At 41.9% G+C, this 19,281-nt stretch overlaps 1 protein-coding gene across 8 annotated transcripts in view; it reads right to left on the reverse strand.

The window, feature by feature from the left end:
- The window catches only part of tle3a (TLE family member 3, transcriptional corepressor a), a 29,311-nt gene extending 10,796 nt beyond the window's left edge, over positions 1-18,515 (reverse strand). The window contains exons 1-10 of one of the 8 annotated variants that reach the window (XM_044124706.1): positions 17,526-18,514; positions 16,853-16,998; positions 16,366-16,466; positions 16,109-16,172; positions 14,766-14,810; positions 7,774-7,836; positions 7,486-7,560; positions 4,888-4,914; positions 1,915-2,119; positions 720-727 (exon numbers count right to left, since the gene is read on the reverse strand). In XM_044124706.1, the coding sequence (XP_043980641.1) occupies positions 720-727; positions 1,915-2,119; positions 4,888-4,914; positions 7,486-7,560; positions 7,774-7,836; positions 14,766-14,810; positions 16,109-16,172; positions 16,366-16,466; positions 16,853-16,876 (612 nt within the window). In that variant the 5' untranslated portion in view covers positions 16,877-16,998; positions 17,526-18,514. Of the gene's footprint in view, positions 1-719; positions 728-1,914; positions 2,120-4,887; positions 4,918-7,455; positions 7,561-7,773; positions 7,837-14,765; positions 14,811-16,108; positions 16,173-16,365; positions 16,467-16,852; positions 16,999-17,377; positions 17,397-17,525 lie in introns of those variants that run through there. The other 7 variants (XM_044124702.1, XM_044124703.1, XM_044124708.1 and 4 more) reach the window with 7 other exon arrangements.
- Positions 18,516-19,281: the final 766 nt, after the last annotated feature.

Below are 19,281 nucleotides of genomic sequence, written 5' to 3' on the forward strand. Positions count from 1 at the left end.
GGCACTCGGCAGGACTCCAGCAGCTTTCATGGGGAGCTTGCCATTTGCCTGCAAACTGCCAAGTTGTCCCGAATCTCTATGTCCCTCCATCAGAGAGCCAAAGCAACAGCACAGACAAAAACCAGAGGAGGGGAACAATGGCTGATGGACTGGAAGTCTGGGCAAAGGGCCACTGTCTGCATAATGGCTGACCTTTAAAGAGATGCTTAGCGTGACTCATTAACCAAAGTCACCACTCTACTATCAGATGACCTGGGACGAGAACACAGAAAACAAAACAGGGCCTGCTAATCGCCCCAGGAGCTCCATTTCTTCAGAGATGACTGAGCCCATTCAGCCGGCGTGGCCCACGGAAACAGAACCGCACAGGCCCGTCACAAGTCATCAGACATTGCAGCGCCTTGAATAAAACACTTCAGCAGGTTCCAGCCTAACAGAGAGCATGAATATTCATCACACGGCCAAAAAGAAGAAAGCAGGAGCTGGTAAACAAGAGAGACAGTAGAGGGGATCAAACAAATCCTTTAAGAGAAGGAGGGCAAAGTCCTTCTTCAATTGTGATGAAATTACAAGCCTTCTAATCTCTCCAGTATGATAGCACAAAGGTTTTATACTCCAAATGCCATTACTCCAAATACTAAAAGCAGATTATAACAGCATATCAAATCAGTAATAAGATACAGTGAAGCCCAACAATCGCTGCGGTCCTGGACACTCACCGTGCTTTCTGCTCCATGGATGTCACAGAGGCAGCAGAGATGATGAGGGAACCCAAGTGAGCAAAGAGAAAAAGCATGTCAGTTAGTCAAAAGTAGCAAAAGCTTCTGGCTGAGTATGTGTGAATCAGCTGTGGGGCTCAAGGTTCCGTTCATCGATGTATGCTGGAGCTGCTGAATAGCTGATGCAGTCGTCATGGGCTGGGAATGCAAGTGCTCATTACACAGACAGAATGTGAACCGACAGGTTGGGTTTCACACCTAAGAGCTCTATGATACTGCTCTAATAAGAAGCAATACATACTCTACGTGTTATCTTGCCCACATTTAACATGTTTTAAAACAAAGTTAAGCTACCATAAATAGAAACAGTCAATTTTGGTGCATTATGTTTTTAAAAACATGTTCAGACAGTTTAATGTCCTTTTAATTTAACCAGATAAGTCGGTTGAGAACAACATTTCATTTCTAATGACCTTTGATGAGATGCCAGAACATGCCAGATGCCCAGGACATTCTGTTTGGAGTACAGCATAAACCTTTTGCCCTCATGTTATTACACTTTTCCTAATTTGGGTGTTTGAGAATACGTCTGCTTTAAAAAACGACCGATCAGGACTTATCTCTCCTGTTATTGGTTAGCAGTCTTTGAGTGTAAGATGGCACAACCAAGTTAAGATAAACCATTAGCTCAACCTTCAGATATGAAACTGTTACACTCTTTACAAAGCAGAATGTCAAAAACATATGATCCCTATATACTTTTAATTTCTTAATTCCACACATTTCCAGATTCTTAACATTAAAAAGTCTCTTTAATTGCCATTTTGAGAATTGCATTTTAAACCCCAAATGGAGCTACTGGTGACAAAAACAGTTTTTGAGTTAAAAAGTTTAGATTTTAGTTTTCAGCTAATTGATTCAGCGATATTTCTGATCTCAGTTTTATTTTACTGTAGTTACCAAGGCTTGGAAAACACTAAGAAATTTAAATTCCATAACTTTTGAGTTTTGAAGGCTACGTAGGAACCCTCTTGGTCTGCTCAAAAGGTTATTCAAAAGCATTTTTCAAAATGACAACAATAAATGTTAAAGAAGTATTTTCTTTAATAATTAGAATGAAACTGCATATTCAGGTTTATCATAATATTCCCAATTTCAGCTAAATAAACTTCCAAAATGTGGTAATATAACACACCTCTGTGCTCGAGATCATGATGGTTCTTTTCATCCTTCACTGGGAGATGAGTTTGGCTGCCCAGAGCCCCAAGTGCCAGCAGGCCCGATCCAGAGCCGGTCACAGGGGGGATTCCTGGAGGCTGCAGCCCCGAGGGGTGGGGCGGCAGCTGGACCGGAGGGCCGTGAGCAGCGTGGGAGAGGTGCTGCGCCTGGAGCTGCTGCTGCTGCAAGACAACAGGGATGCAGACAGACAAACACCAAGTGGGTTGGAGGGAAGAAGAAGCCCCTTGCAGCACACAACATTAGCAAATGCACACGTCCATTGTCACATCTTTTTCCCTTTCAAGTTAAAGTGGCATGGGCCCTAAGATTGAGGAAGCGGAAGTTATTGCAAAAAATAAAAATGCACTGATGCAACTTTTAAATCAAGAAAAAATAATCACAGACATGGCATTTTAAACTCTTTGGAATCTTATTGTAGCATTTAGCACAGCTAACACATGGTTACTATTTCTAAAAACATATTGTTTACTCCCTAGAAAACTAAGACTAAGATTTCATCATTTTCATGATGAAAGAGATCGGAAACTCAAAAGGTAAAACAGACTTTGTTGTATAAACAGTTCAGCCTTCTTGTTATCTGCTGAAAGCCCTGCTCTCTCTCAAAACCTGAATGAACACATCAGGACATGTAAAAAAATAGTTTTTCTTCTCAATTTATTTTTTTTAAACACTTCTAATTTTCACTTTGTTCGACCAGCTTCTTGACATCTCAGTGCATCTCATTTTTTTTTTTCCTCCAAGGAGTCTTTTTTATGGGCTCTAGTGTCCCTTATATGACAGTAGGCTGACAGGAAAGGGGGAAGGAGAGGGGGGAAGACATGCGGCAAATGTCGTCGGGTCGGGGAATCGAACCTGCGTCGAGGACTGAAGGCCTCCAAACGTGATTCGTGGTACCCCCTACGCCACCGCAGCATGCTCAGTGCATCTCAATTTTAAAGCATTTTTCTGAATGCATTCCATATGCTACAACATTAGTAACATATAATTAAGAAATAGCAGATATTCATAGCACAAAACAAGGTACCAAAGACAAGTTTGATGAGAGCCTGGATTAGCACAACAACAAAAAAGGAAAAAGTTATTCATACTGTTGTTTAAACTGCTGCATTTCACTCTGCAGCATCACAGAAATCTTGTAGCATCAGTGAGTTTAACAATCATCTTTAAAAAACAATGAGCTGCCAGCCTCGGGGCCAAACAACTACCTCCTTAAAAACACAATAAAAACATAAAAATACACAACAGAATGTGCTTACTGCTTTTGTATGCACAGTCCTGTATTGGCAGCTCATAAATCATTTGCACACCCAAACTTTTAAGACACGGGGGGAACTCTGAGTGCCAGAAGCTGGCCCTCCTTTTCTCTCATTCTTTGAGAAGGCAGCTTCAGGAGCCAGTTGCAGGGGTCCCACTGCTGGCACTCTCTCAAGTCTCCAATATTCGCCATCAATATTTGAAAGGCACGGGGAAATGAATGGGAGTAAAAAGGCACTCAGCCTGGGAAGGAAGCAGTTTAAAGCAAGGTTAAATAATACTTAGCTGAGACACCAATAAAACATCAGCAGTTTATTACCCATCTACAAGCTAGCTGAATAATTCCGCTGTTGTTACAGCATGCAATCTTTCTCTTTTACAAGACGGACTTCATTCAATGACCTTTTACAGCCATTTTAGGAATATCGGGAAGTTGGTAATTACTACAGGGCAGAAGCAGGTAGATTAACTCAGCAGGGGCTCAGGGGTGGCAGGAACCCAAAGATCTAAATTTGTTCTAAAATATTATTCTCTTTCTCTCCCGGAGTGATACGAGCTACGCTGGAAAACTGAGAGAGAGAAAGAGAGGAAGAGTGTCTTCTAATATTGTGTCCATGAGGGAAATTAAGGAGCCAGTTCATTGGCATGGGGGAAGACATCCTTGCTCATTGTGTTTAATGAGGCACTGATGGGTAATAAGCATGACTGATCAGCAAGAGCCCTCATTAAAGGGCTATAAATGAAGACAATAATAAATAAATAAAGAAGTCTAGCCCATTTCTTTAATTTAATAATCCAAGATAAAGACTTATACACTATGCCCCTTTTTAACCCACACACCGAGTGTTACTGCAGGAAACAAAGCCCACCTGAGAATAGACTCAGGTGGACAATTACATTCAAAGCAGACATGGGCCTGTTACTAAAAACAGAATTTGTCAAGGTTTTTTTTTTTTTAAAGTTATAGTATCAAAATTAGTCAGATTTCTCATAATACTCTCCAAGAACACTGGTAGCTACCGTAGAGATGACAGCTACTAGCTCCCTTGGTTACAGTAAAGACGAACTGGACTGGTAATAGTTCAGGTCACAAAATAACAGTGTGGGATAACTCTTACAATTACACCTGGCAAACTACAGAAGGAATGTTATTCAAGTCTGGCTGCTTAAGCAGATAGCCTGACTAATTAGCCAGATAGTTTTAGCCTATTTTACTCCCAGTGTTACTCTATCAAGAAAAGAATGCCAAACAGGCATACTATTCAATCAGTCCAGTAGGTTAGTACACTTTTGCTTAAGTTTAGCTCATTAAATTAACGTTTTTGTAACTAATAAACAGCAACAGGAGGAATAATCATAGTTTTTCTCATTTAAATCAAAGTAATTAGGCCATATTAGTATACCAGATGGATAGACAGAAAAAAGTCAGGACAATGTGGGTCAATCAAAATCATCAAAGCTATTTTCACCAGTAGTATTGCAATTACTCTTTTTACTTAAGATTGTGAAATATTGGTTTTCACACTGTGTAAATATCAAAGCACACCATGCCCAATCAAAAGGCGCACTAATTGGATATAAGAACGGTCATGCAACATACAAAATCCCTTCAAGCCACAAAAGCCAAATCCAGTCCAAAGTGTGCAAAAGACAAATATTTGTGTACACCACTGACCATAAGAGCAGGGTAGGCAGTTTGCTGCTGCTGAAAAGGAGGACAGAGGTGGTCAAAGCTATAGAAGTACCGGCCATAATGACCACACAGACAGGTTGTACTGATGAAAAGTGCGAAAGAACCCAGGTTGGTATGTCAGAGACTTTTACGTTCGAACCAAACAGGACGCTCCAGCAGTTGGCTTCACCTCAAGCAGCTGCCCTAGTTGCATTCTATTAATGGCCTGCAGCTCCATCAATAAGACATGCAGCTGGTTCCTGTACACTTGTCTGTCTGCTTGGCATGCTCTTTCACCCCCACCTTGCTTTACAATATACATGAGGATTTTGGCATGCTAACAGAGCTTCTCTGTAATAAATAACTCATGGGAAGGTGTTCTTAAACATACACATCCCCCTGACATTAGCAACTGCTGCGAGGTTTGGACTGAGGCCTCTTCGTTTTATTCGACAGGTCCGATGCCACACACAACTGTGTATTAAATCCTCCTACAGGCACATCATATATTCCATCTATATTCTTAAAAACGACAACTTCAAACTATTGAATCACAGAGAAACAATCAACCCAGCTCCAACTTCTAAACAAACAATGTTAGTGCTGTTATCATCCAAAACTGAAAAATATATATGATATCAAATCAAATGTTACTGTTGTTAGACACAACTGGTGCTGCTTGCAGTGTAATAAAACATCTTGCGTCAGTCCCAAAATACTAAGATAAAACCGTCTCTATTCAAGAAAGTAATAAACCAGAAAAAAAAAGGTCCAAAGGAGCATAATAATTGAATTCCAATATGTGCATCCAGGCATCAGGTCAGCCACTATGGACCTGCATGCTGAAGGTTCAACTGTTCAAATAAGATCACAGATATCCTAAGCTTTGTTTCCCCAGTGAAACCAGTTGCCTCTGCCTGAGAAGTGCAGCATGGGTAAAGCTGATCAATGAGCAGCAGATGGTGTTTTGAAGCAGCGATGAACACCAAATATTAATTGTTCGGCGATGAGCTCTGCAAAGCACAGAGCGGCGGGGATTTCTGTTGTCTGAGCCGACTCGGGGAAGCTGTTCTGCTCAGCCTCAGCCCTTTTAACTCCCACGGCTATCCGGGTCAAAAGTGAGGGATGAGGCTCCTTGTTAAAACCTTAGCCAATTAAAGCAATGCGGGCTGCGGAAGGAGTCTCAAGAGCTCTCAGGCTCACATTTGTAAATGCACAACAAGGCAGGAAACCACGCTAGTGAGAGCAAAGCTGTAGAAACAAACCATCCCGTAAGAGTTACGCTAAATATACGAAGCTAAGTGAGATGCAACAGGACTCATAGTTTAACAACTTTTTTGAGATTTTATACAACAGACCAACACATAGCAACACACAATTGTGAAAAAGATAGAAATAGAGTTAAGGTTCTGAATTCTTGCCAATTCTTCTTTGCGAAAAAGCTTCAGCTCAATCAGCCTGAAAAGAAAACATTTCTGACCATCAATTTAGGTTAGCAGTTGGTAGAGCTGTTGCCTTGCAACAAGAAAGTCCTGGGTTCAATTCCCTGCCCGGGGTCTTTCTGCATGGAGTTTGCATGTTCTCCCTGTGATTGCGTGGGTTCTTTCCAGGTACTCCGGCTTCCTCCCACAGTCCAAATACATGACTGGTTAATTGGTCTCTCTAAATTCTCCTTATGTGTGAGTGTTGTCTGTACATGGTTGTTTGTCCTGTCTGTCTCTGTGTTGCCCTGTGACAGACTGGTGACCTGTCCAGGGTGTACCCCGCCTCACCCCCAGAACATTAGCTGGAGATAGGCACCAGCTCCCCTTCTTCCCCCCGGGACAAGAGCGTTAGAAAATGGATGAATTTAAAAATAATCCTTGCCACAGATTTTGATTTAGGCCCGGTTCATTCTTACTCATGACTATGCTTTACATTAAAACATTCAAATCCAGTATGAAGTCTTTCGCAGGCTCTAACAGCTGTTCTGCTATTGCTTATAAAAAACATTCCCACAACATTATAGTGCTTCCACTGTTTTACAGAATGACTATTTTCAGGATTTTGTGCATCTTAGTCGTTAAAGATTAATTTTTTTTGTCTCATTTGATCAGCGCGCCTTCCACATGTTCTTCCCCTGCATGACATTTGGCTATCTGCCAAGAGGACACTTTTTGGCAGTTTTTTCCCCCTATAATTAGCTTTCTTTTTGCCTCCATTTCATGTAGAAAGCAAAACTAATAGCTGACCTAGCTGTCAAACGAGTTTCAGACCTCTGCAGGTCCTCAATTATTGCTCCTTACTCAGGTGGCCAGTCTAGGTTAATGGGTTTATTTTGGTTGGTTTGAAGTTGTGCCATGCTTTTTCCATTTTTGACTACACCTAAGACGAACCTAAATACTGAATTGTGCATTACATTATGTTGGTCTGTCACATATAATCCAATAAAATACAGAGACATCAATATGTTTTCAAGGCTGTATGTCAATCTATGAGTCTAGATAACATGTTTCAATTGTGTTTTTTAGGTGCATTGACTGTCTGCCCCTACTCAAGTTAAAATAAAGGAAAAAAAGGGAGTATACACACGGTGAGAGGCAGATTGGGAAGTCCACGTACCCCGATGATGGCATTCAGCTCGGTCATAGTCACCTGCTTAGCCCTCTCCACTGCCTGAGCAACCTGCTGTTGGTGCTGTGGGGAGACAGTTAGGCATGATTATTGAGACATCCCAATACTAGTTTCTTTATTACACCACTACAAAGACTTCTAGGGTGAGGGTGAATGTCAACAACATGGTACAATTACTAAAAACTACTTAATTGTCTCTCTCTACAACACAGGTAACAATATGTCACTTAAAAAAAAAAGTTGTGACATCATTTGAAGGCCACGTTCAAAACCTACCTCTTGTGACAGGAAAGGCATAATTTGAGCTAAAATTGCGTTCAGTCGTTTGGCAATCTCAGTCTGGAAAAAAAAAAAAATAGAAAGAGAAGCAAAATAAGTTGGAGGTGAATGAAGCACACAGTGACTGCACATAACCCCGCCTATAATGTTTACACCGATTAAGCCAATTACTCCGGCAATCAGAACTGCTTGACTCAACATCCTCTAAACAGCGTGATATTGACATTTGAAATATTTAAAACATTAGGAGAGCCCAGGGGGATGGAGCACAGCTGTGCTGAGAGAGCACTCCACGTTAAACGGATATGAGCAGGCAGAGTGCGTCTGCGTCGAGAGGATCTCCTCCCTGCCCTCGCCTTCCTCCCTCCGCTTCCCCCCTACAACTGCAACTGCGCCGTCCTGCACTTAACCTCAGAGTTAAACCGCACAACCACACCCTTTTATGAAGTCTAGGCCTTCAACCTGCGCTGTTTACTTACATGTGACAGTGTGGGGGATAGAGATTATGAATCGCAGCGCACAATGATAACAAACCATAACAACGTTGTGGGTTACTGTCCTCCAATCTGTGATCGATAAGCACTAAAAGGACAGCAAGCGGTCTGCATCAGAAGCAGCCTTTCTAAGAATCAAGCCTGAATAATTTCTTGCTGCCATCAACCCAGCACCCTCTCCCCCCCCACCCCCACCCCCAAACCCTCCTCGTCTCCCATCCACAGAACCCTGCCTCCATTCTTCTGCTTGCCGACCAACTGCCATGGCAACAGCTACAGCCCTATCTGGCTGGGGATCATTATGCAAATGGCACCTCTGCTTGACCGTAACAGGCTTTAAAATCATATTACGTGCTTGGAGGCAGGTCATTAAATTGAATTTTCAGCCTGTCGATCACATGAACGGACCAAATGAATGGTGGATAAAAAGAGCGGTGGGAGAGGGGTGTAGGATCCACCCCCACTCTCCTGTAAAAACACAGCGCAGCCAGCTTGTTCTTTCCCTCGTGCTCTCTCTCTCTCTCTTTCTCTCTCCTTCTAGGCTTGGGAGATGAGACTTTCAGGTCTGAGCTCTGCTCTGGGAGCAAAGAGAATAACAGGGCCAAAGCTACATCATCTTTGGAATTTATGAGACGCAGTTCAACCCAGGGCCACTGCAGAACACAAACACATCACAGGGATTTTCTCTGATTTCTCATTTGGAGCGCAACAGCAGCAGCACACACGCACAATGTAGTTCGCAGACCGCCGGCTTATTTATTACACATGGCAGAAATGCCAGGCAGTTTCTGGCAGGCTGACATATTACCTCAGAGCAGAGCCAAGGAGTGCGATGGGAAAGTAATGACCGACAGAAGAAGACCTGCTGACCTATGTTACAACATGGATAGCTACTTAAGCTAGAAGAGCCAGAAAACAAGCAGGAGATGTAATGTGAGATGAAATAAAGTGATGGCTGGCATCGGGAACAGCTGCATACAACACATGAGCCACTCAAAAAATATTATTAGAAAGACTGAAAAGTTGACCTCCTTAAAAACCTTCATTCCGATTTTTCCTTCCACTCAACTTTCTATTGATTTGCTGATATAAAGCACTCTGAACAGCCAGCTTTATTTGCAATGACCTCTTGTGGCCTATTCTCCTTGTGGAGGGCATCATTGACTGTCTGATGGATAACCATAAAGATCTCACTTAGACTGTTAGATGACATTTCTGTACTAAAACTTAATTTTTATTAAAAAAAAATATATATTTTTTTATATTATAAAACAAAAAGCATTTACATAATCTGTAAAACGTAATAATCAAAATTAAAACAAACAAATGAAATATTTATTCCTCTAATGAATGTATCCCTTTTTTCCCCTTTTTAAACTAAATCATTAAAATAAACAAGCTTTTAGATGATGTTACAGTATAGAGATACACCTGCTGGTGCTGCAGAAAGTACAATGGTCCAAAAGGTGATTCTGATCATAACTTACTTATTGCCTGGAGACAAGAAGGGGAATGACCTGTGGTCTCATACGATAAAGATTTTATGGCTGATACCTCAATCCGGTTTTGTAAGAGTTCTAGAAAGAGTTGACAGAGGCCATTAGAAACGGTTGGAAAGCTACCGGGGCCGTATAATCCATGTTTGCCGAGATAAGCCTTGTAAATAGCGCTCAAACATTTGACGGGATTTGTAAAAAGTCCTCGAGCACTCGGGGCCCATTCCTCTGTAGCTTAGTGTCATGGTGACAGCTGGCTGGGAGAGGTCAGGAGGTGCCGGATCCGCTCTGCCCTAAACAACAGCCAGCCTCCGCGCTCCCACAACACAACATGCAAATACATGGCAGACGCCTCGGCGCAGCTCGCCACTGCTGTCAAAATAGATACAGTGCAGCGCTGCAAAGACTCCTCCTTTTTTTCCTTTTTTTTAGCCTGCTGGCAGATAAAAATGGGGCTGTTGTCACTTTAAGTAGATGACAGCTTGGCCCTTGAGAGGCCAGCTTTGCACGGCTGCTACACAATTACAGGTACTCGGACCTGTGTAGCACCACTTTAAGAGCACTCTCAGGCTGGCGTGTCAATTGTGTGCAGAGAGGTATTTGCCTGTTGTTATCAGCAGTGGGAAAATGGACCTAAAAAACACTGATGGGCATTAAATTTAAAGGAAAAGCAGGTGATTCATCTGAAAACACTGCTTGACTGGTTATATTTAAAGAGGCAGTAATTTGTACTAGCTGAAAGCATGGCCTTAGGGCATGACTTTATTATTAAGAAGAATGTAGGACCAGTAAGGTCATCTCTTCTAAACTGAATAATTAGTTTCCCACTTAACTGAAACGCAAAGAATCAGTCTTTGTTCATTTGAAGCAAACTTTTAAAATGGTAATAGAAGTGATGGGTATTGTGCCAAATGGCCTGAGTAAAGGGACGCAGTCCACAGATCAGCAAACATCAAACTTAGTAGTTCAGAAATTTTGAAGGAAGGTACTATTAAAAGCTCATAAGCAACTGTATCTCATTTGTTTAAATTCAAATTAGCTGATCCTGGATGGTCCAAAACCAAAACATAATATCAGTCTGGCATCAGTTATTTATGCAAATGCTATTTTAAGCCATCGCCAAGCTTGTTTTAGACATGTTTTACACAGAAATCTATGCTCATTTACACAGGAAATTAAGGTTGGAGTCAGTGCCCCAGCAATAATCTTCCTGGGTGAAACACATTAAGAACAGAACATGTAAAGTGAAATTGATGTATGAACAAAACTGTGAAAAAACCAAAACCTAGAGTGTGATGTCCGTTTCCAGCAAGTAAACAAAACAAAACAATAATAATGGTTATCCTTCAAGAGGACAACAATTCAACATCTAGCAAAAATGGATGCATTTCTTACTGCACAATAAATATATTTTATGGATCAACGTGAACCGCAAAAACAGCTCTAAAGGGTTGCATTTGTATCCTGGTCCCTAAATATTAGACATGGTGAGACGTATGAAATCTTTAACATTAATCTATCACTTAACTGATCTGAAAAGAAATACTATGAACGTTCTGCTCCCTTTGCGCATTTGCCAGGAAAAGGTAATAGCTGCCACACTACCTCCTACTGTCATTTGTTGAACTAGTCACTAGCACCTGTATAAATAAGCACCCAAGGTAAACAAGATGACAATTTAAAGGGTCACAAAACAGCTTTCCAATAAACCGCAGCAACAAACTTTCCTTTGACAACTTTAGGATCAAATAATCTGAAACCTATTTAACTTGTTCTATGCAAAGACTACAAAAGTTTCTCGGTTCTTGCAAGTTCTAAATGAAATCTTTCCATTTACGTAAGTGAACATGACAGCCAATACCCAAACCCCAAGACTATTAAACTGATGTTCAGTCCTTTGTGACAGATTTGAGATGTAAAGCACTCATGGCTTTCAAGACCTACAGTGTCTGAAATCACTTTTCTATTTTCTATGAACAATACAGCGCTTTGGTGCTGGTTCCATACATTTATTTATTTATTTTGTCTTTAAGCAAACTCATGGAGGTATGAGTGTGTGTTACAACTACAGGTAACAACCAAATCTGATTGAAGTGAAAGTTTGAGTCCCAAACCCCCAAGCATCTCCAGGAAACAAGCACCATGTGACGGCAATTACAAGGTTGACGTCATGCAGAAGAAATTAGCCATTTGCATCAACTTATTGCCAGGGCTGACAGAGAAGGATCAGATAACACTGCCACATCAGTCCATCTAATCTGTGTCAGTGTGTGCATTCTGAAACCTGAAATATGTCCCTGCACGGTAATGAAAAAGGCACAGTAAGAGGAATGAGCTTCCACACTATGGAATAAATCTCTGGGCAGGGAAATAATATGGCTGTGTGCATCCAATAATCCACCCCAACCCTGCCTGTTAACCACTTCTGATCTTCACCTCCTCCTCCTCCTCTTCTTCTTCCTCCCCCTCCCGGGTTTGTAAGGCTGCAAGAACGAGGTCCCGCACTGTTTGCTCACAAACACACCGTTCAGGAGGTTAGGGGCCCCACTGATGAATTATTCAAGCGCTTCCATCAGTTCTGTTGAGGCTCCTGATAAAAGTCAGACGCTAAAATGGATCAGTCGATTAACCTGTTTACACAAAGCCAGGCTCTTGCCCCTCCCCCTCCCAGCTCTTTTCTCCTCCTCGTTTCCAGCTCCCATCCCCCTCCACCCCACCATCTTCCCTCTGGTTGGCGATAAGTGCCTGACAGAACCTATCAAAGGGGCTCGGGTCCTGACAGACATGTGGCAATGCGACACACAGCCCCAGACACTGATGGATCATCCCACCAAGCCAATCCGTTTTGCCGCCAATGCTGTCATTGACCAAGGGGAAGAGACAGACTTAATGGTTTAAATGCTGCATGTAGCAGAATCTGAGGATTACTCATTCATTCAATCTTTATAGTACTTCAGGCGTTATTGTGATTGATCTGTGAAGCAATACAAGATAGGCCTCTTGGATAAAGATAAGCATGCAATAAATGGCTAAATGACTTTTGCACCACTCTTGTAATTACTGTTCAGCAGTTCTGTCTTTGTAATCGTCACGTCAAAGGCAGAGCTAGTCAAAGTCTACCTTTAATCTTATCAAAAAGCTAACTTGAATTACATGACACCACTTGTAGATTTCCAATAAAATGGCTGAGACTGAATGTATAAATGGTGGCACATGGTTTCATTCATTCAGCACATGCACCTGTGCACTCCTGTTAGCTTTATAGTGTATGGGTTTTTGACTAACCTGACTGCTCTGATACACTGAGCAGAGAGAATATAATAAAGATAATAATGCAATGCACAAAGAAATCAACTTCTGACCAGAAGTGGACAATTTTCAACTTGATCAGCCCTGACTAGTGACCTGCCGAACAAAACTCAAATTTCTTTTTGATCCGTTAATGCAACATTTTTAAGCACAACACATTCATTCTTTGGAGTGGATCCTGTTACTGAGGGAAACAAACTGTAAATTTAGCCATTATCATATATAATGTAGTGTTTAATCCTCCTGTTATGTTCGTTTCTAGGGTACAGCAAAAATGTTCGTGGGTCAATTTGACCCAGGGCGTGTTTAATCATGCAATGTTGTCAGAAACCAAAAAAATTCCTCCAAAACATTTTTGTTTCTGATTCTTAACTCCAATGCTAACCATTTCAAACAATATTTGTGCAATGATGTTTTATTATTTCTCAGAAATGAAGGATCAATGACGACAACCTACTCTTTTACTCATTTGGACGTAAAAAATGGAATTTCCATTTTTTATTTCCAAGTTTTCTTGAACTTGAGCTTTGGTAAATTTTTTTATATTACACTTTTTTTTTCAAAGGGTGATCTTTATCTTGAGACACACTTTCAGGGTAAAATTGACCCGCTAATTAATATCAAGATAAATGAGTCATGCAGAGAGTATTTATGTTTTCCTCCACTTCTGCTGAGTGTCAGTGTGGGTGGAGTTTGTCCACGGGAACAGAAAAGATTCTCATCAAAAGTTGTATGAACACCTTCTTTCTCACAGTTTTCTTGTGAAGTAGAGAATAGTGAGAAAGTAGGTTCATGTTCGTGTGAATGTGTATGTGTGTGGTGTGTTGGGTTTGTGTGTGTGGTGAAATATGATTCATTGCTGCAAGGAAACATATAGAATTGGACATTTTTTATCTTTCTTGCACTTCAACTTGACTGCCGGCTCAAAATGACCTGAACAGTGTCTATGTAAAACGTAGACCCAATGGGGAGTGCTAATGTGTAAAATGAATAAATTTTCAAGTTATTTGTACAGTGTACCTATTAAGACAAATAAAAAAAGTTTTATGCAAAAAAAATTCTTCCAGTTATTTAAAAAACTTTTTAAAACTTTAAAACGGGTGAATTTGACCCGCAACATAACAGGACGGTTAAGTGCTAAGTTAAGAAGATGTGAGATATAAATAGCCATTTAAAGGGAATGTTTTCAAATACATGTTGAGAGATGCCTTCAGTTCATTAAGGCTGTAAAGGACCAAATGAACAGTATATATTAACTTTACTGGCTAGAACATTTTGTAAACAAAACACTGCTACTTTGTGGTTGAAAAACTGGACATTTAGGGGACTACCACTCTAGATACACACAGAAATATCTGCTTTAGTAATACAGGCCACACAAACCATGCTAAAAGCTAGCATATTGTTTTTTGAAATACTTCTATGATTGTTTTATAATATTTCACAATAGCCTGTCTTACACTAACTGCTTTCTCTAACACACAGCGTGATGTCTCCTCAACACATGATATAACTATTAGCACTCACAGAATAAAGGATAGAAAAAAAATATTTGAATTCTGTTCTGATATTATAATTCTAAAAAACAAGTTAAAATTGGCTAAAGTCTGTTTGGCAGGTCAAATAAGCTTAAAAAAATATAATCAGAGGTTCTCTATTAAAAGTTATAGCAAATAAAAAAGTTACATACCTGTTTGTGCATCTCTATGTTCAACCCATAAGACATCTCGTAGTACTGAAAAAGAAAGAAAGTACACATTACACAAACTGTGTGATATTTTTATGGTTTTGAAAGTAACTAATAGGCTCTGCACAGCCACTAATCAATGTGATTGATCCCTACACTAATCACATTATCACATGCTTTTGAACAGTGGGGATGGAAAAAAACCTTGAAAGGTGATGAACTAAGATCAGACCAGAAGAGAAGTTCTTTGAGCAGCTGACAGTGTGCAGCCGATAAATTGATTTTTTTTCCCCCCTTTGCTGTTTGTAGTGTAGGCGCAGGGAGGACAGGGTTAGATGCATTGATCACCATCTTAAGCCCTCAGATCTCCACGATGTCTGTTTACTTAGCGTAACGTGATTGCTCAACACTCTTGATATTTCCAGCCAGGTCAGTCCGTCTGGCTGGCTGAAATGTAATCCGTGGAGTCCAGAATTGGCAACCGGGGCAGAAATGGCTTTCCAGTCAGCGTCTATTTGATGAGGCCAATGCATTATTCAGTCCATTAGCTTCTTCGAAAATTACTCTCAAACAAGAGAGCCATTCTGTCTGAGATCAGAGTCTTACAGCCGTAGCGTAACCTGACACCCATCGCTGGCTGTGGGATACTTCCCAACATGTTTACCTAACCACCTGGATGTCAGATTGACATGTTGTTTTCACAGGAAAAACAACAAAAAGTAGTTTAATTTAGGCCAGAATGTATTGGTTTAAATTGCCCCTGCTGTGTGTGTGAGTGTTTACCCGAGACAAGCGAGTACACATCCACAGGAAAACCTGCTCATTGCGTCATGTCTGGGCTCATTTCTTGCGTCAGCGGCACACCTATGTTTTTCTTAGAGGCTGCTTAAATAAAAGCTAATAATTAAAGATTATAAAGAAGGTTAGTGCAAAGATACAACCGCAACCCTGTTCCACAACCTCCATCTTGTTTACAGTGGCCTCCGTCAACAGCTCGCACCTAATTTATGGCCCTGCATATGTCTGAGCGTGGTGTCTCCAAGGAGAATAATCAGATCAGCACACACAGAGGGCAAAGCGGCAGTCAACCCCTTGGAGATCAGAGAGGCGGGCTTTAATGAAGCCCACTGCCCATCAGAAAGAGCTCTTCCGTAACAACTAGCTGCAACCAAACCACTCCTCCTTCCCACCACCACCCGAGGGCTTTTACAGGCCCGTACCTGACACAGGCCCTAACCACCACATGCAGGTGATCACAATAGCATGCGTCGCTCCACCCTGACCAGATTTTCAACAAGCCTTGCAATTTGGTACCATAATTGCTCCCCATTGTAACGCAAGCTTACCATGACATAGTGGCGCTGCATCTCCGTTTTCTCATTGGCCAGTTTGTCATACTCCACCTTGAGACTGAAAACAGAAGACAAGGTGTCAATTTCAACCACTTCAGCACTCATTCACGCGTATATAGTTGTCAGATGAGGAATAGAGTGTGGGGGTTAGGGGGTCTGGCCCTTTTTCATTGCAAGCCGTTTATTACTCTTAGCCTTCACAGACCAATAAAGTAAACCGATGTTCCTGTCATTTCTGTGATAATCATTACCTGTGATACTGGGCTTGGAGGAATTGAAACTCATCTTTAATTCTGTCGCAAGACTCGGCGACTGTAAATTTGAAGCCAGGCTGGCCGGGCTGATGTGGAGCCTGAAAGCAGAAGGAGAGAAAAATCTCAGCAATCCGACTCACCGGTTTGGAAGTTTTATTCCACAAATTCACTACTTCCAGGATATGAGCGTCTCCTCTGCAGTAAGACATTATACCACAAGCAGAGGTGGGCCCATACTTCACACCTCCAGCTGCTAATAACACCCCATGAGTAGGCTTTCACACTGAATATGAATATAAAGCCACCACCTGTCCTTGCATACAGCACAAGTCATGTGAGTAAAAGCATGTTAACATGCAAAACATCTGCACACTCATCAGGAGCATGGGGATGACCAGCATTATGAGTGGAAAATGGGCTTTGCAGGGGAGTTTTGCCTCTTTCTTTGCACAAACGCTCAAAGTGCATAAGAGGCACATCTTACCGGATGTCGGCCTTGTGGATACATCTTGAAATGTATCCTTTGTTTATGTCTCCAGTGTGCAGGTCCTTTGGCAAAATGGTCGAAATTTGGCTCACAGATACCGATCTCAGCAGACAGGGGTGGGGTGAGGGGAGGTCGTGGAAATTCTATATTCGAGTGGGAAAAAGACGCAAATTAACCTACACATGTACAATAAACAACTTAGTGCAGTTCCAAACAAGTCCACAGTTATTACTGCAGCAATTTTAAGTCGTGTAAAAAAGCAACACAATGCGCGCGTCTCTGTCTTCTTGACCTTATTCGGTTACGATTTTCTTTTCTTTATATATATATATATATATATATATATATATATATATATATATATATATATATATATATATATATATATATATATATATATATAACAAATTGATCATTTAAAGTGGTTCAATCTAATTCATCTCAATGTGGGACTTTTAACCACTGATCATATCGGCTTTTTTTTATGATGTTCGTCAAATGACCAGAAAGCCCCGCACTCACAGGACGGCACCGACCGACGGGAGCTGGCTTTTCCGTCGACTTTGACTCTTCACGGAGGCGCGAAGAGCCGCGCTGCGGAGCGCACACCCCAAGAAGACACATTAAAATACGCTGAAACAGAAATCAACAGCTGTGAAAATATACATACCCAAACGTGCGTCCTAGTCGTTGGTCCGACTGTTTTTCCCCAAAGAGAGAGAGGGAGAATGAGGGGAAAAAAACAGAACGGTACAATTCAGGCGTTTAATCCCTCGTAATGTAGACGCAGATCTCGACAAGCATCCTCCACTCTCTCCAGAACGCAGCCAGCCAGACTAGACCAGACTGGAGGGAGCAGTTGGGAGAAAATTTCGTGCGGTCGGGCTCGATTAAACTACTTTATTCTTCGGCGTTGAACCTCCGAGGAATGCGCTCTTTACGCGGCTGGTTAATCCTTTCAAAAAAAGAAAAAAAACAAAAACAAATATACACATAGGCTTCCAAAAAAAATCTCTCCTACGAGTCGAAGAGGTTCTTTAAACGCGTAACACGGTACTCTCCACCATCTCGCATTTCCCCCCCAGTTGTCCAGCTTACCCCCGGTTGCCACACACAGGCAGCAGGGCTGAACTGCCGTGGAAGCGTCTATCTGTCCAATCGCATTACTCGGAAGGAATATGGCCACATCTGCCTATCGGAGAGCGGCGGGCCCCACGTGGGGTGCACTGATACATGACATCATCCCGCGGATCCACAAGGCATCAGCCGAGCCGTCCCACAGTGTGTTCGACAACAGCAACACGCACTGATGTCCCGACGATCATCTCCAAATTTGACGGAGGCTGCAAAAGTACCACATCCGCGCTTCATTAGGGGATGCTTGCTTGTTTTTTTTCTATGAATAAAATGACTTTAATTATTTCTTAAGGGGGAAGAGGGGGCGAGGCCACCACGATAACTTGAGGGGGAGGGGGAGAAGATGATGCGCCTTGCAACAAGCGTTCTTCAATTTTTACCCTCCATACAAGGAAACGAGCTATATAAACACGAAGTGATGTTACTGTGAAATATCCAAAGTGAAAGCCCCCCTTCAAGAAATCCGGCTTTAATCCGCCCCTTAATGCACATGCACCGTGAAGGGCACGATAATGACCAATCGATCGTCGACGTTCGCCAAACTAAAGCCATAAATTTCTACTTTAAGCGGCTCGTGATTGTTGCACAACACGTCCGCGCCCCTACCTATCAGCATTTGGGTGATAGCTACACAGCGGGAGGGGAGAGAGGAGAGGAGATGATTGCCTTTGTGTGATATGAACATCAGCCATGTCTGAGCACTGCCTTGTTTTGAAGCCTCGGCTCCTGCCCCACGTGGGGAACTCCTCTGCGGCTTTAAGACCTCTCGACCAATAGCGGCGCGGTGCACTTACTCGGCGGTCTCCCATTGGTCTGCCGGCGCCAAGCCTGTCATTCTCGGTGCTGGGTTGTCAATCAATACCACGCGGGGTCAAGCGCTGACAAATGCCTGTGCTCCCCGGTCCTCTGCCTGTGAATAGAGCCTGGAATGGCTGCTTAATTAGCTTCGAATGGCTTTTCTCTCCAGTTCAAACAATCTGTTACCACCACGTGGTAATGAGAGCCTACATTAAACAAAGGAAGAAAGGAAGCATGCAAACAGTTGTAACATTACAACCTGTAGTTTTCCTTTACATATGGGTCTATGTAAAAAGCAGACAAAAGGATGTTGTTTATCACAAAAGCAAATCGACCTGTTCTAACAGTAGGCATGATTTAAATGTTATGTTTAATTGAAGATGTAGAGTTTGAGTAAAATGTCTAAAAAGACCACGCTACTTGTCTTTAGCTGTGCTCATAGGAGAGAGAGCCTTGTCCATAAATACTTCTGGTATGGTAATTATGTTTAA

This window comes from Gambusia affinis, linkage group LG08, assembly GCF_019740435.1.
Source record: "Gambusia affinis linkage group LG08, SWU_Gaff_1.0, whole genome shotgun sequence".
Classification (NCBI taxonomy): Eukaryota; Metazoa; Chordata; class Actinopteri; order Cyprinodontiformes; family Poeciliidae; genus Gambusia; species Gambusia affinis.